Source organism: Lepidochelys kempii, chromosome 1, assembly GCF_965140285.1.
Source record: "Lepidochelys kempii isolate rLepKem1 chromosome 1, rLepKem1.hap1, whole genome shotgun sequence".
Lineage (NCBI taxonomy): Eukaryota > Metazoa > Chordata > Testudines > Cheloniidae > Lepidochelys > Lepidochelys kempii.
Window position 1 is genome coordinate 31,944,450 of NC_136380.1, and position 18,687 is coordinate 31,963,136.

The 18,687-nt window shown below is 38.7% G+C and overlaps 1 protein-coding gene across 2 annotated transcripts in view; it reads left to right on the forward strand.

Annotated features, from left to right (window-relative positions):
* Positions 1-18,687, forward strand: part of CNTN5 (contactin 5) — a 969,593-nt gene that overhangs the window by 695,022 nt on the left and 255,884 nt on the right. For both annotated transcript variants that reach the window (XM_073337877.2, XM_073337885.2), the window contains exon 7: positions 13,390-13,485. In XM_073337877.2, the coding sequence (XP_073193978.1) occupies positions 13,390-13,485 (96 nt within the window). The remainder of the gene's footprint in view (positions 1-13,389; positions 13,486-18,687) is intronic.

Consider the following 18,687-nt stretch of genomic DNA (forward strand, 5'->3'; position numbering starts at 1 on the left):
TGAATCAATGCATCAAGGGACAGTACAACTGGCATTGTTTCCTTTAATCTCTAGCTTAAGAAAATAGAAGTCACATGTGTCTAAAGCGTATTACTGCAGTTGGAATGGTGTTAGCAGTATAGTCTTGAATATTTTAAAATGAAACTTCTTTGTAACAGCCAGGAAAATACACTGGAGAAAATGGGAACAAGGAAAATTATCTACACGGCTTCTAAATACAAAGGAAAGATAAACAAAATGTAGAACTTTAAATAGTGTGTAGTCAAGTATTATGTATGCAGGATTTGTATAGTTTAAGAGAAGATTCTGGCATAGAGGAGTGTTTTAGAAAAAACAAAAATGAGTATGTGTGTATTTCGTAATAAAAGGGACAATGTTGACTATAAAATTTGGTGTAGTGTGTTTAAAAATATACATTACTTAATGTGAGCTCTACATGTGTATATTTTTATTATTGAAAGTTTGACCACTTATTTAATGTGCCTAATCGGGATTTAGAGATAAACTACAAGCATCCAACACTGAAAATATTCTTTTTTTTTTTTTGATTTGTGTAACTTTGTTCTGTTTTGAATTTTAAAATAAAAAAAAAGGTTGAAAGTAGAACTGGGGAAATAGTGCAAAAAATTTCAGACTATCCATTCAGATTTTTAAACACATTTGCTTTGACTATGTTAATACCCCCTTTGTCTGACCGTAAGCTAAAGAGAAATAGCAGTGCTGTGGGGGCCTTAGAGTAGCATTAAAATATGGAAGAGGTATGAGATGTTCAGGAGATTTAAATGTTTGATTTGTGTAACTTTGTTTTGTTTTGAATTTTAAAATAAAAAAAAGGGTTGAAAGTAGAACTGGGGAAATAGTGCAAAAAATTTCAGACTATCCATTCAGATTTTTAAACACATTTGCTTTGACTATGTTAATGCCCCCTTTGTCTTCAGCTTCTGCAAATATTCTATCAAGTGAATTCATGGGAAAGAATACTGGTTAAAATGGTGAACCTGAAGTCATATTTTAGGAAAATTAATTTTGAATTCATAAATGGAAATATGTGTACCTGAAACCTGATTCAATGAATTGTGCTATTCTGATCAAGGAACACAGCAATGAACTGAGCTTGAATTTTGAAACTGAAATATTCATAATGAATTCTTGCAAAGGATTAAAAGCTCAACACTTACTCGCAGAAGTTATTCAGTCAGTAATTTTGAATACAATTTAGGAAAATTTCAGTCTGTTCATGAACAATTCAAAGATTTATAATATATTTCTGTGTTCTGTGAAGAGAACCAGCACAAAGCTATAAACCACTTAAGTCCCAGTGTCACACACAAGCATTTCGGAACTCTACAAACTGTTATTATGGGGAGGATGATTATAATAAATTCTTACCTAGCTGGGAGCCTCATTCTGTAAAGAGTACACTACTTGTACCCTAGTAGAAAACCATAGTTTTGTAGCAAAAACCTTTACTGTCAGTCCAAAATAGCATATAATTAACATTTTAGATAAAGAATGGTATAGAAAACATTAAAACTGGGCAACAAAGTTTAACCTTGTTGGTATTTTCCCCACCCTTGGATGAAAAAAATTAAAATATGATCTTTATGAGATACATTTTTAGATTTATGCAAGCATTTTTTAAACATCAGGGTAAATTCTCAGTTTCTTTACATCATCATAAACCATGGTAATACCATTGACTTATAAGACCCTAGACAGCTAGATTTCAATTGAGTTTATCTGGCACAACTGAAGTCAGAATTTGGTACACTGCATTGTCATGTGTACAAGTTATTGTACTACAGAAACTTGAAAGACAACTGAGAAATTCTGTGTTGCAGTAGTTTTGAGTCAGGATTGATGAAACTTGACATATGCACATAGACACAGAAGGGTGATCAAACTGAATTAAACATAACCATTAACAAATAAAACCACAGAGAGCAAATACAGCAATTAACATGGTAGGTTGAACAACTAATATTCAAACTTTCTGTAATATTCAATATTATTATTGTCATTTGGTTTTGGTTTTGTAAATAATTTCTTTATTAATTTGAAAGGTAATACTTCATCTTCTGAATGTAGAACTCCCATTTAAGTCAATAGGAATTTCACATTCAGGTATTTTGACATCTCCATGTATAATATTGGTCAATGTTAATTTAGTTTGGCCTCTTTCCTTAAGTTTTGCTAAATTTATAAATAGAAATTAAGGAAGATAACTTTCGTCCTACTATTCAGAGCTGTGGAAAGAATTGAGGTGTCTTGGCTGTAGACTAAAGCCAAGTGCAATTAAAAAAATACTTTATAGCTGAGCTACCAGTATGCACTAGATTTCTAGAGCCATATGAATTCCCATATAAATTCTTGGTCCTTTTGGAGACAGATTAATAATGAGTCATGAGAAAAATGTTGCGGAAGACTACCAATTATTTTATTAATTACCAATAGGAGGAGATTACAAGCACTGAATATTTTAATTGAATACTTTATATTTTACCATTCACTTTTTACAAAACATTTAAGAGAAAAGTTTGTAGAATTATATGTGGATCTCAATACAAGCTAAATATTCATTTATTTCAGTGTTTTGAGATTGCAAAAGTATCACAACTTAATATAACGCACAATTTAAATTAAAGCTTTGGAAATTTCTTTGTAACTTCAAAATGCACTATAAAGTCATACATCATTAATTTCAATATGTAACTTTTTATTGCAGAAACAGTTATTACGGTTTATTAACCACATGTTTGTATTTTGTATTGTTCAGAGTGTAAAATCAAGGCATATAATTGACTTAGCAGGTTATAATAGAATTATGACAAATACCTTTTTTTTAAAAAAAAATAATTATTTCTGTATAAATCTTCTGTCTAAATCTGTGTAAAGAAAGTAAAATCCCAAACTCAAGGTCCATTCGTTTTCACCTGTCTGCTTAATATGAAGATGAGATGTCTGGCTTTTCTGTAATCATATTAAAATGAAGGTGTTTGTCCTTGGTCTGTCAGAATAATTCAGTTTTGTATTAGGGCTATTTTTTAGCTCATTACAAAGAATGCTCTCTGCATTATACATGCCTTAAACATTACTTCAGTTTGTATCTTCATCTTTAACCCATTTCATTTTAAATGTCTCCTTTGAACTCCATCGCAAATATACACACAAACTACTTTTCATTAGATTAGTATAGAAGTGTCTGTACCTCAGGACTCACGTAATGTATTCATTTCTATGAAATAGCTATTACTATTAATATAATTGGGGAATATTTATCCCTCAGAGTCATATATGATGGCACCACACTTCTGTCATTCACTTGGTTTCAGGCAGCACACATTACACTGTTTGCTTAATACAGGAGTGCAAAACTGAGAGGCAGCACAGAACAATAAGGCCTGGCAGAACTGGACCCATCCATGGGCAGTGTAATCATCACCCTGGTCTAGAAGCAGGGGTAGTATTATATACAGTATATTTTAAGAGCAGAGGAGGAAGTAACATCTATGATCCCTGTGGGTTGCTGGCCCCATGGGTCAGTGGTTTGCTGTGGGTTCATTTCTGCTAAAATAATGATGGGTCAGGCACTTGGTAATGAGCATGAAGCTTTCCGCCTCCAGGTCACTGGTAGAGTTGATTGGGAATTTTCAGCTAATTGGTTTTGCTGGAAAATACTAATTTGTTGAAACTAAAACTTTTTATAGGAATGTATTTGTTTTGACTAAACTTCCATTGGGAATGATTTCTTGGGTCCAGAATAGAATTTTTGGACCATAAAAGACTGACTTTATATTCCAGTGTTCAGAGCACTAACCTGGAATGTGGGAAACCTAGGTTCAATTCCTTGGTCTGAATCAGGCAGAGCAGAGATTTGTCCTTGGATCTTCTACTTCTTAGGGGAGTGGCCGAAGCACTGGCCTGTTGACTATTCTGAGGTGGGAGTGTGCTCTCTCTCTCTTTTTTCACAAAAAATGTTGACAGTTTTCAGTTTCATCCTGACATGGAATGGAAAATAATTTGAAATCTAAAAAGTATTTTGTGAGATGGGAAAACTGTTTCCTGCCCAGCCCAAGTCACCAGTTCAAATCCAGCCCAAGTCAAAAGAAATGTCTATCTGACATCGCTTTAGAAGCCTATTTGAACTTAGTTGTTGGTCTTATTCTAGTTCTTGATGGACAATTGTCAACACTAGAAAATCCTACCTCTCCTTTTGTCCCGCTCACTCATCTCAGCAGCAGACAGGACAAAGAAGTCATGAACATGGAGACTGAATGATCCCTGCACAGGCAGAGGTGATAATGTCAGGTTAGACTTAAGGTACATTAGCAGGGCAGTATGTAAAAGGTAAAACTGGTGAGGCATTTGATGTATGTGTTCTTATGGCTGACAGAGAAATTCAGTCTCCACTGCTGTCTATCTGGCATCTTTACTAAGCTCTAAATTTGTTTACCAAAATTAATATACAGATTGAGACTTCTGTGGTCTCTCCTTTAATGGTACCTGATTTGCTTACAGTTAATGAGCCAAGTTCTGGAGCAATTTACTATGCATTCATGACATCACTCTGTAAAATGCAAGTGCTTTAAATGATGCACAGTTAATTTTCTTATGCAGTATACTCTCTTTAGAAAGGGGATATACACATGTAAAGTGCAAAATATATTAAGCACCAGAATGGCACATAAATTCTTTTTGTTGTTGTTGTTGCTTTGATTTTCTGTTCACAAACTCTGCTTAATGGAAATATTTCCACCGGAACTACTGATCTTGAAGAAATATGGCCAAAGGAGAGAGATTCTTATAAGGAGATGGTTCTCTGTTCATTGAACTCCTCATTAAGCTATCTCCTGTTTTACAATAACATAAAATCCTCAACAACAAAAAACGAGTACTTGTGGCACCTTAGAGACTAAGGTCACACAAGTACTCCTTGTCTTTTTGCGAATACAGACTAACACAGCTGCTACTCTGAAACTTGTCATAAAATCTTCAGTGACTATAGTTGGGCATCCCTCTAGTCTATAGAATAATTTCACATATAAGAGAACCTGCTTCGTTCAACCTTTATCCATGTATGAGGGTCATCTATGCATAATTCATTTGCTATAAAGAAGACTGTGCTTATTTTATTTTTTTAAATGAAGCATTCCATTTATTATCCATAGATTTTGGAAGTGGTAGGGGTCATGACTCACATTAAAGTTGCTCGAAGTCATGCAGCTAAAACCTCAGGCCCTGCTTTGGAAAATGAAGAGTAGGTGTTATCTTGGCACTAATGCTCAGATAAGGGTAAACAAATCTAATCTCTCAGGGCATAAACTGAACACCAATAGAGCAGAGAAATATATTTTCTTATCTGTGAGCCATGTATCTCATCGCACACTTTGGCTAGGTGCATTCTTTAGAGGGTGTCTGATTTATTCTGATACCGCAGTTATTGATTGCCATTGCAGGCAAAATACTAGACTTGATGACTAATGGTCTGAAAAAGTGTTGTGGTTCCTATGCTTCTAATACTAACACTCCATTCAGTCTTCTATTTTTCTTGAAAAATAGAATAGCAAATAAGTGGTTTGTTAGTAGCTGATCTTCTTTTCTTTAAATGTAAATTTATAGCCAAGATTTATATGGTTAATATTTAACAAAAGGGTATTAACATTCCCTTTCATTCATCTCATCTACCTCAAAGTTATTATTATAACAAGGGGGGATTTCTTACATCATTCTGCAGCTCCCTGTTATTTCTAGGTTTTTTTTAAAGCAATTGTAGTATTTACTTTATAGCCAAACCTGCACTCTAACACTATATTCCTGTACCATAAACTGACTAACAACAACCCCTCTGGTAACGTAAGTGCAATTGCAGTCTCTACGTAAAAGAATAAATGCACACAAATCAGATGTCAAGAATTATAACATTCATAAACCAGTCGGAGAACACTTCAATCTCTCTGGTCACGCAATCACAGACATGAAGGTCGCTATCTTAAAACAAAAAAACTTCAAATCCAGACTCCAGCGAGAAACTGCTGAATTGGAATTCATTTGCAAATTGGATACTATTAATTTAGGCTTAAATAGAGACTGGGAGTGGCTAAGTCATTACGCAAGGTAGCCTGTGTCCTCTTGTTTTTTCCTCCTCCTCCCCCCGCCCCCCCCAGATGTTCTGGTTTAACTTGGATTTAAACTTGGAGAGTGGTCAGTTTGGATGAGCTATTACCAGCAGGAGAGTGAGTTTGTGAGTGTATGGGGGTGGGGGGGATGTGAGAAAACCTGGATTTGTGCAGGAAATAGCCCAACTTGATTGTCATGCACATTGTGTAAAGAGTTGTCACTTTGGATGGGCTATCACCAGCAGGAGAGTGAATTTGTGTGGGGGGGTGGAGGGTGAGAAAACCTGGATTTGTGCTGGAAATGGCCCACCTGATGATCACTTTAGATAAGCTATTACCAGCAGGACAGTGGGGTGGGAGGAGGTATTGTTTCATATTCTCTGTGTATATATAAAGTCTGCTGCAGTTTCCACGATATGCATCCGATGAAGTGAGCTGTAGCTCACGAAAGCTTATGCTCAAATAAATTGGTTAGTCTCTAAGGTGCCACAAGTACTCCTTTTCTTTTTGTGAATACAGACTAACACGGCTGTTACTCTAAAACATTGCATTACTTGTTACTCAAAAGATTTAACTAGTGAGTAATCAAGTGGACTGAAACTGGAACCTTATATTACCCTCCCTACCCCTTGAACTTCGTTGGTTTGACTAAAGGGGAACTTGGGTCCTAAAAACCCATTCATAGAATCATAGAATCATAGAATATCAGGGTTGGAAGGGACCTCAAAGGTCATCTAGTCCAACCCCAACTAAACCATCCCAGCCGGGGCTTTGTCAAGCCTGACCTTAAAAACTTCCAAGGAAGGAGATTTCACCACCTCCCTGGGTAACACATTCCAGAGCTTCACCACCCTCCTGGTGTAAAAGTTTTACCTAATATCCAACCTAAACCTCCCCCACTGCAACTTAAGACTTTCACTCCTTGTTCTGTCATCTGCTATCACTGAGGACAGTCTAGACCCATCTTCTTTGGAACCCCCTTTCAGGTAGTTGAAAGCAGTTATCATATCCCCCCTCATTCTTCTCTTCTGCACACTAAACAATCCCAGTTCCCTTAGCCTCTCCTCATAAGTCATGTGTTCCAGTCCCCTAATCATTTTTGTTGTCCTCCGCCAGATGTTTTCCAATTTTTTCACATCCTTCTTTTAGTGTGGGGCCCAAACTGGACACAGTACTCCAGATGAGGCCTCACCAATGTCGAAGAGAGGGGAATGATCACGTCCCTTGATCTGCTGGCAATGCCCCTACTTATACATCCCAAAATGCCATTGGCCTTCTTGGCAACAAGGGCACACTGTTGACTCATATCCAGCTTCTCATCCACTGTAACCCCAGGTTCTTTTCTGCAGAACTGCTGCCTAGCCATTCGGTCCCTAGTCTGTAGCAGTGCACAGGATTCTTCCGTCCTAAGTGCAGGACTCTGCACTTGTCCTTGTTGAACCTCATCAGATTTCTTTTGGCCCAGTCCTCTAATTTGTCTAGGTCCCTCTGTATCCTATCCCTACCCTCCAGCGTATCTACCTCTCCTCCCAGTTTTGTGTCATCTGCAAACTTCCTGAGGGTGCAATCCATGCCATCCTCCAGATCATTAATAAAGATGTTGAATAAAACCGGCCCCAGGACTGACCCTTGGGGCACTCCGCTTGATACTGGCTGCCAGCTAGACATGGAGCCATTGTTCACTACCCGTTGAGCTCACCAATCTAGCCAGCTTTCTATCCACCTAGTTTCTTTTTTTGCAAAATTGTAACTTGACTATTGAGTTCTTTTCTTTTCTTTTCTTTTCTTTTCTTTTCTTTTCTTTTTGCGTGGAGGGTGGGAATCTTCCCATTACAGAAAAAAGACAAACCTCAAACCTCTTATCCAAAAGACACTTATTACTAGAGCTAGTTGGAAAAGGGGTTTTATTTCTATGGAAAACTTTTTATTTCTGTGGAAAATGTTTTTGGCAAAAAAGCAATCACCAAAATATTTCAGCTTCAAACCAAAATATTTCAGTTCTGAAATACTGCCACATTTCCTTATGGGAGATATAATTTAGGTGCATCATGGGAAATGAAAACTGGCTGGCCCTTAGTGGAAAGGCTGCTATCAAGAGACACCTAAACTCAAATTCCTGTGAGGCAATGCCATGGCATTTCAGAATCAAAATATTTCAGTTTTCCACTGAAATATTTTACTTATCAGTTTTTCAATGAAAAGTGGAATATTTCTGCAGAAGATAGACACTTTTTGCAAAATATTTCAATGTATTGAAAATCTAATTTTCCAATGAAAAAAAGTTTTGACAGAAAATTTTCAACCAGTCCTACTCATTACGCTGAAGATTGGTGTTCCAAAAGATACAGTTTGCAAAATCAAAACTGAAAGAACAAGGATTGTAAACACAAAACACTGTCATCTTGGCCAGAACTCTAGAACTAACTATCAGTGATCAGCCCTTACGTGACTCAGAATCCAGAGTATGAGGCTGATATATCTTATTTTCTTTCAATTATCTGATTTTCCTACAAAGATGAGAGAGTTATGAAAAAAAGTGGTGTTACTTTTGTAGCATGGGTAGAATCAAAGAGATGCAGAAAAGCAGACATACAAAAAGGATGTCAGGTAGTCTTTGTTAAATCATCCCTGTAATGATGTCAGCAGGAATCATTAGCATAATTTTCTTTTCCAAAATCATAGGAAGGCATTCTTGTTTCTGATTACTTCTGTTCCTGAACATAGAAAAATGGTATGGGTATCTCTCATTGTGCTTAGCTCCTCTGGATTCAGAACATGTTCTCCTTCTCAAAATATGTTGAAACCACAACAAATCAATTCCAGATCTATCCAAATTTTAAATTCAGTGAGGTTTGCAAAGGCATATCATTTGAATCTCTAATCTCAGAACAAGTCAAACTACACAATTTTGGGAGCTCACTGATCTTTTCATTGACAGTAGTTTCATCAGGTTCTCATTGGAAGGAGGCCAAGAACAATGATTATAACAATCAGTCAGGGTTTGCGTGTTGCTCATTTTATCTAGGAAATGGAGATGGATCTGAAGCCTCAAATACTGAGGGATCAGGACTTTTTACATCTCATCTTGAAGTCAGCACCATTCTGTGGCACCCAGCTTATTTTTTCTTGGAAGTTTTCCATCCCATTGATCAGGCCTGACCCTGCTTAGCTCCTTATATAGGATGAGATCACAACTTGAGGAGACATGTTGCTTCTCACTCCGGAAGTAGATGCATTTCAGTGATAAGTGTCTACATAAAGTGTTCCAGAACCTTTCTGGATAAATGTCGCTTATATAAATCAGTATAAATCAAACGGATAAACAAATATGTTTTTTGAAGTAAATATTAAACTAATTGGCACATGAAATTACAAGCCCAACAGCAAAGGTTTTAAATGAATCTGTAAACTCGGTGTTTGTACCCTGTGGCTGGAGAATTGCAAATATAGTACCTATATTTAAGAAAGGAAAAAGAAGGGGTCTGGGAAACTATCAACCTGTTAGTTTGACCGCAATTGTATACAAGGTCTTAGAACAAATGTTGAAAGATAGAGCAGTTAAGGACCTAGAAATAAATGATATTTGGTATAAAATACAATATAATTTTACAAAAGATAGAACAAGGCAGACCAACCTGATCTCTTTCTGTGAGAGAGAAATGAAGTAGATCTGATCTAACTGGATTTCAGTAAAGCATTTGATACAGTTCCATAGGGCAAATTATTAGTTAAATTGGAAGATGGAGATTAATATGAGGATCAAAAGGTGGGTAAAGAACTGATTTAAGGGGAAACTGCAACATGTCATATTGAAAGGTCAGGTTATAAATGGAGTTTCTCCAGGATCGGTCTTGGGACCAATCTTATTCGATGTTTTCAGTAATTACCTTGGCACAGAAAGTGGGAGTGTGCTAACAAAATTCGCAGAAGACCCAAACTGGGAGGCATTGCCAATACAGAGGAAAACTGGAATATCGTACAAGAAGATTTGGACAACCTTTAAAACTGGAGTAATAGAAATGGGATAAAATTTAATAGTGCAAAGTCATGCACTTAGAGACTAATAACAAGAATTTTTGCTATATTCTGGGGACATGCCAGATGGAAGTGACAGAGGAGAAAGAACTGGGTGTATTGGTCAACCACAGGATGACTATGGGCTGCCAATGTGATGCAGCCATGGAAAGGCTGAAACAATACTAAAATGCATTAGGTGAGGTATTTTCAGTAGAGACAGGGAAGTGTTATTACCATTGTACTGGTGAGACCTCTAGTGAGACCTCATCTGGAATACAGTGTGCAGTCCTGGTCTCCCTAGTTTAAGAAAGAAATTCAAGCTGGAACAGGTGCAGAGAAGGGCTACTAGGATGATCAGAGGAATGGAGAACCTACCTCATGGGAGGAAACTTAAGGAGCTTGGCTTGTTTAGCCTAACAGGACAAAGGTTGCGTAGAGTTACAATTGCTCTTTAAAAATACATCAGTGGGGTATACGTCAGGGAAGGAGAGGGGTTATTTAAGTTAAGGACCAATGTTGGCACAAGAACAAATAGATTTAAATTAGCCATCAATGAGTTTAGGTTTGAAATGAGATGAATGTTTCCTACCATCAGAGGAGTGAAGTTCTGGAACAGCCTCCCAAGGGGAATAATGGGGACAAAAAACATAATTCTTTGAAGACTGATAAATTTATGGGATAGGCCCATCCACAACTACTATTAGTAACTATCCTCAATGGCAGGTGATGGGACACCAGATGGAGAGGGTTCTGAGTTATTACAGAGAATTCTTTCCCAAGTGTCTGGCTGGTAGGTCTTGCCCACATGATTAGGGTCTCACTGATTACCGTATTTGCGGTCAAGAAGGAATTCCCCCAAGTCAGATTAGCAAAGCCCCTTTCTCCACAGCCTGGGGCGTGGGTCACTTGGTGATGTGAACTAGGGTAAATGGTGGATTTTCCATAACTTGAAGTCTTTAAATCAAGATTTGAGGACTTCAGTAACTCAGTCAGAGGTTATGGGCCTATTGCAGCAGTTGATGGGTGCAGTTCTGTGGCCTGCAATGTGCAGGAGGTCAGACTAGAGTTAGGGGTAGTCAACAGGTGGACTACGGGCCAAATCCAGACTGCCAGATGCTTTTGAATGGACCACAAAATCTTTTTATTTCCTTATTATTGTCATTATTGTTATTATTTTTGTATTATTTTCTCTGGAATCTGGACCTTGACTATACTTTGACCAAGAAATTTGGACCTTAACAAAAATAATTGATTACCACTGACACTAGATGATCATCACAATCCCTTCTGGCCTTAAAGTCTAGGAGTCTATGGAGCACCTGATGGAGAACTCTCTGAAATCCACCTCCCGTATTAGGTCATACTTTGAGAAATCATCACTCAGATAACTGGATCCCAGACAGTTAAATTCTCTGGAGATAATAGCCAATACCTTGATCTATACCCATAAGTGAATAGGTGCTTCAATAGATCATTGAGCCCCATATGACAAATACTTTTTCTGGCTCATTATACTCCTATGTTCAGGAACTTCATTCTGCAGCAGTGGAAGCTTCTGAGTCCTCGTTGAGCGTATCTTGACTATATTGCAGTAATCTAGCCATGATCAACATCAGAGAGGAATGTTCATAGCCTCCAGATCAACCACAGGCAAATAACGGTACACACAGGATGTTTGTCACTTGAGACTCCATGATGACTAATGGTTCAAATATGACCCCAAGACAACAAATCTGCCCTAGTTCCTTTCCTGTAAATATTCAAGTGAGGGCATAACCATGAAGTTTGATTCTAGATCCAGCTCTAAAGGCCCCTGTAATTCAAGGAGGAGTCAGATCTTCTGGATGAAAGGCAGCATATAAATATAAGCTATTCATAACTAGAGCTGGTCATAATATTTTCATCAGAACAGGTTTTCATCAGAAAAAGTTGTTTCAACAAAACCAAACTTTTTAAAGAAATTATATTTCAACAACATTTCCGTTGGAAGGGAAGTATTTCAGAATGACATATCTTTCATTTTGGAAACAAAATTGTTTTGGAAAATTTCAGAGTTGTTTCAAATTTCAAAATTGTGTTTTTATGTTATGATTTTTGGTGGTTTTTTTAATTTTCAGATTATTGTCATTATTTATGTTTGTTTTGTAATGAAACAGCTTGATACAAATAGGAGACACATTGATCTAGAAAAGAAGATAACATGTTTCCATCATTATTAACCCTGACTGACAACTGCACTCATCAGTACTAGCAGCTGCCCTTTATAATATGAACGATAAAATAAAACTAATAGATTATTTCAACTCTGTTATATGATGACCTCACAAGAAGTGTGCATGCTATCCATTATTGCTTATGTGCTATTAATGTTAAAAAATAATATAAAATGAAAAAAATCTAAGCAAAATTTCAAAATGTTATGAAACAAAACTTTTCCAAAATGACAAAAATTTACAGGATGATTGTTTTACAAAATATTTTGAAAAACCTTGTTTTCATTCCGATTTGTAACAGAAAAATATTTAAAATGTTGACATTTTCCATGAATCAGAAATAGTGAGTTTCAATCAGCTCTCTTCATCGTCAGGCACTGCAGCTTCACTCAAAAGTTTAGTGGGGGACGTGAAATATACCTAATTCAATTTCAGTTGCTGGGAGAAATTTAGGAAGGCAAAATGTAGTTACCCAAAACTGGATTATGTCTTGGATACTGGAGAAACTATATGGGAAAGAGTATTAAAAATAAACCTGCTATATAGCAGATTTGCTTATAGAGCCATGGAAGCGGATTCTCCTCCCCACTTATAACAATGTATTGTACACAATATTATTTGGATAACACATTAACAACCCTCTATAGGCTGCAGATTAGACACAAGGCAGCCTCTTCACCTTTATTTCTCTTTTTCTATGCATGAAAGTCTTTTATCAGTGAAGGAAATCAATAAAGAGGAAATGGTAAAAAGAAATAAAAGAGCTATTAAATGTCTGTTATAAATGGTACACTGCCTAATACTTTTCCACTTACACCATATCCATGCATGGTGAGGAGCAATAAACAGTGTTAAAGTAATGTAAAAATCTTGGCAGTAGAAATAGATTTATTTTTAAAGACCCTCCTGTCGTAGATCAAGAAATGAAAATAAGGCACTGTCAGCATTGTAAAAAAAAAAAGAAATAAAGTGTAAATCACATTAGTAGCAAAATTAAATAACTTCCCTCTCCATGCAACTAAAATGTTGTGTTATGTTGACAGATCTGGGAAATTTTAGTGGCCGGACAAGAAGCGCAGTCTCAGTACGTGAAGGTCAAGGGGTTGTTCTGATGTGCTCTCCTCCACTTCATTCACCAGGTACAGTAGGCTTCATTTTGTATTGATACTGCTCTGTTTTAGTGTCTGCTTATTATTTTCGAACATGTTTGACTAAAACTTGAAAGGTGAAATATGCGCAGTTCTGCTGACAGTTCTTGGAGTACCAAAGGAGTAATTAAAGATCATATACTGTAAATGCCATTGAGTAGGCAGGGTTTCTGGGATAAGATTGTCCTATTCTCACTATTCCTGTTGACTGGAACAGCAATAGTCTTCATAACACGAGTGAGTAATATGCTGCCCTTGGGTCACAGAAGGTGATTTCTTTTAGGGTTTAGAAGCCTTCAAAAATGTCTTCCAAATGTCAGTGCTGAGATACAGTTGTTGAATACAAATTGACGTTTGTTTTGACTTGTACAGCCATGATTTTGGTTGCATTCCCTTGTTGCATAGCTTTGTTTCCAGCACAACAGCATCATTGCTAGAAGTCAGAAATAATCATAAATCCCAAGAAACGGATCCATCTGACACTTTCCAAACAAAAGCTTAGAAAAATGCCAATGTGGTTAAGTTTTTCCTTCTCAAACTCATTCTCCTGCAGACGGTGTGTGGATGGGTAAATAATTTTTATAGAAAGTCTGATATTTGCACACTGTATATTCAGGGGTAATTCCTGGAGAAACTTTAGATAATTCAATAACTTTCTTGTCCATAGATACTGTAGAATGGTTCTTTTTCCTACTTGGGCTTGAGTTCCATGTTTAGAGGAGATTTGCTTCTTTGTTCATATAGCGGTCCTAGAGAGAAGTTATACTCTGTAGAAAGAAGAGCTTTCAGAGGAGAGGTTAAACCAAAGGGAGCACAATCTTGTTTAATTTGATAGAACAGGGTTTGAGTTTGTTTAGAGGTTTTTGTTTTGTTTTGGTGGTGTTTTTTTCTTTCGTTGGAGGGGCTGCAGGTGGGGTTGGTTTCCATAGCACTGGGCTGATTTCCAACTATCTGTCCTACACCTCTCAAAAAGCTCACTGCTCTTTTCTGGGCCCATTCTTCAGTTGCTCTTATCTTTTAAAGGTCTCTTCTAATCTAGGACGCCATAGTATCTAAGCAATTAGCTCCTTTTCATTCAATTCAATTGCACAGTACTGTGGCATCATTTCTACATGTGAGAATTCAGTGAGGAGAAGGAGTGGGGCAATTCCAGCACATAGACAGGTACTGGGTCTGGCTTCACAATACCGGCAGAGATTGAGAGGACAGAGGGAATTGGTCATTGCTGCATTCATAAGCCACCCCACTCTTTACCATCTATCATTTTCCAAAACACCTCATCTTCCTACATGCTACCCAGACATATGCCCTTCATATGTTTTCCCAATAATTATGCCTCCAGCTATGCCTTTCCAAATCTTCTGAAGGGTAAAAGAATGGCACAGGTGTTAAGAGTTACTCCTGAGGGCATTCTGTGCCAAAAAAATAAAAATTCTGTGCACAATATTTTAAAATTCTGCAAGTTGTATTTATCAATAAATGCAGAGGTTCCAGCATGGCAGTGGGGAGGACAGGCCACTGGCTGTATGAAGATGGGAAATCACCCTGCAGCCACTCCTCCCTCCACCCTCAGGACACAGACTCAGTGGTAAGGCTGCATCTGACCCTGACACAGCACAAGTCCTGGGCCTGCCCCAGAAACACCCTGGGGCCTGCGCCTCTGTGCCAGGTGCACCAGGTGTGGGGCAGGCAGTCTCAACTAGGCAGGATCCAAGGGTGGAAGGACTCAGTGTGGGGGGATCCAGGTGTGGTGTGAGAGGATTCTGTGTGGGACAATCTGGGTGCAGGCAGCTCAATGGGGGGTCTAGGTGTGAGGGGATCTGGATGCACAGAGTTTCGTGGGGGCACTTTCCAAGTGCAGGAGTAATGGGACTCTGCAGGGGCTTCTAGATGAAAGTGGTTGGGGCTCAGCGGAGGGGTCTGGGTTTGGGGGTCTCTGCAGGGGGATCTAGGTGCTGGGGGAGTGGGGCTTGGTGGGGGTCTGGATGCAGCTAGTTTAGTGTCAGTGTCAGTGGCATGGGCATCTGGATGTGCGGCTCAGAGCGGTGCAGGAGGGTGGAACTCATCAGGGTGTTTGAGTGCAGGGAGCTCAGTGGGGGGGTGGTATGGCTGCAGGCGTGGGAGTCCGGAGGCAGGGGGTCTAGGTGCAGGGGGGCTCCAGATGCCGGGGTTGAGGTTCAGTGCGGTGGGGTTCGAATATGAAGGGCGAGGTGGGGTTCTGAATGTACAGGGTGAGGCTTAGCCAGGGTGTCTGGGTATGGGAGGTCCAGATGCACGGGGGTTGGGTGGATGGGGAGCAGCTCCCCAAACAGTGACCCCACCCCCCTCAGCTGCGGAGCGATGGGGGCAGGAAGCAGGGCAGAATGCTGAGCTTTCTGCAGCTGGAGAAGGCTTCTGGGGGTGGGCCTGACACAGCCCCAGCCACTCCTTGAAGGAGAAGGGGAAGTTCCATCCTCTCCTGCCTCCAGCCCAGCTGGGACTAGCAGCTGATCCTGGCTCAGGGTAGGAGACAAAGATCTGAGGTGGAATGTCAAATCTAACCACTCCCCACATCCTCTTAAGCAATGCCTCCAACAAAAAGGTCCTACTTCTCCATCCTTAAATTAGTGGGACTGCTCACTTGAGTAACTGCCCACCAGCATGAATAAGGACTGCACTTGGGTCCTTTAAAGCCAGTGACGGTATTGTAGTGGCAGGGCACAAATGACTCTGTGAAGAACAGGGATGAAAGAAATACTGGTTTATGAATGTAACTTGTTTTCACATATGAGAAAAAGTAAGTGTGATTAAATAACACACAGGTTACTAGTTCCTTCAGGCACCAGTCGGTGGGGAATACTTTTTATCAACTGCTTGCCAATCTCCAAACAAGACTGCTGAACAATTGATAAAAATACTACACATTTATTTCCAGAGGGCTTTGCAATGTAATCACAGAGTCTTTTTCATATTCATATAGGTTATTCTGGTTATTAATATATTTTTGCTCTGATGTGTTATCCAGGGATGATGATGATGATGATGATTAAAAAACCCCAAAGAAACAAAAATGAAGAAAATGAAATGTGTTTTTAAATAAATCATGTGATTAGTTGTACAGTTTCTTGTTCCAAATAATTTCCATATGAAATGAGCACAAAATACCCCTCTAAAATAAAGTTACCAACTGCAGCACCATAAACCTGTGTGGGATGTTGAGCAAAGTCAGAGGGCCGGAGAATGACGCTGAGTTTTGACTTGCATTAACAAGTCCATTTTTCAGGGTTGCTTTCACAGGAGATCACTGAATGGCAAAATGAAATGAACCTTTCTCAGGCTATCAGGATGGGAAAGAGTTTTTTTTCTGTTGGGGTACCTTCCCCACATATTGAAATGAAAAAAAATATCAGGAAACTGATTTTGGATACATACATTCCTTCTGAAAACAGAACTATACTGATGGACTCTTTTTAGGCCATCATTCCCAGGATAATACTTCCTACGTCTTCAGAGGACTCCCTACACCATTTCAGTTTATCCCTCTCCAGCAGCTTTGACAATTAACTCAAAATATGTAATTGCTCCCTCACCTGGTGTGGCCATCCTGCCTAGATAAACTAGTTCCTCTCCCTCCATGAGCCCTCTTATGTTAACTCTCGCTGATAGATGCTCATCAGTTTCAGTCTCCTGAAATGACAACCTTTGTTCAGTGAGTCTATTTTAAGAGGCCTTTGCTGAATTTTTTCTATGGACAATAGTATGATTCTTTATTGTGACTTTCTGAAGCATGTAAATATGGGTCTTTATTCAGTCATTTAATTGTCTTAATTACAAGGCTCACTATAGTGAGATTAAAAATTAATGGAAGATTTTATCCTTATTTACATTTTTCCCCTGCAGAATTAATGCTTTCAGTTGGCCCTTTTAATGCTTTTATTCAAAGCTTTTAATATCTACTTAATAGACAATGTGTATTCTCATTGTTAAAATTAGAGCAGTCTTTACGTACTACATTCTGTGAACATGAAAAGCAGATGCATGCTTCTTCCTGCCTCAAAGGGATATTGCCGTCTGCAAAGGATGTTGCTTTTACAGTCTTTCCACATAACAGCTATACAGATGTTAAATTGCCGGAAGATTTATATACATAGAGAACATGAAACAATGGGTGTTACCATACACACTGTAAGGAGAGTGATCAGGTAAGGTGAGCTATTACCAGCAGGAGAGCGGGGGGGGGACCTTTTGTAGTGATAATCAAGGTGAGCCATTTCCAGCAGTTGACAAGAATGTGTGAGGAACAGTGGGGGGCGGGGGGAAAGGATGAACATGGGGAAATAGTTTTGCTTTGTGTAATGACACATCCACTCCCAGTCTTTATTCAAGCCTAAGTTAATTGTATCCAGTTTGCAAATTAATTCCAATTCAGCAGTCTCTCATTGGAGTCTGTTTTTTAAGTTTTTTTGTTGAAGAATTGCCACTTTTAGGTCTGTAATCGAGTGACCAGAGAGATTGAAGTGTTCTCTGACTGGTTTTTGAATGTTATAATTCTTGACGTCTGATTTGTGTCCATTTATTCTTTTACGTAGAGACTGTCCAGTTTGACCAATGTACATGGCAGAGGGGCATTGCTGGCACATGATAGCATATATCACATTGGCAGATGTGCAGGTGAACGAGCCTCTGATAGTGTGGCTGATGTGATTAGGCCCTGTGATGGTGTCCCCTGAATAGATATGTGGACACAGTTGGCAATGGGCTTTGTTGCAAGGATAGGTTTCTGGGTTAGTGGTTCTGTTGTGTGGTGTGTGGTTGCTGGTAAGTATTTGCTTCAGGTTGGGGGGCTGTCTGTAAGCAAGGACTGGCCTGTCTCCCAAGATCTGTGAGAGTGATGGGTCATCTTTCAGGATAGGTTGTAGATCTTTGAAGATGTGTTGGAGAGGTTTTAGTTGGTGGCTGAAGGTGATCACCACTAGCCATCATGTACACTGGTCAAACCCGTTCCTCAGATGTTCTTGTCAACTGCTGAAAATGGCCCACCTTGATTATCACTACAAAAGGCTTTTTCCCCCCTGCTCTCCTGCTGTTAATAGCTCACCTTACCTGATCACTCTCATTACAGTGTGCATTGTAACACCCATTGTTTCATGTTCTTTAGGTATATAAATCTCCACACGGTATTTTCCACTGAATGCATCCAATGAAGTGAGCTGT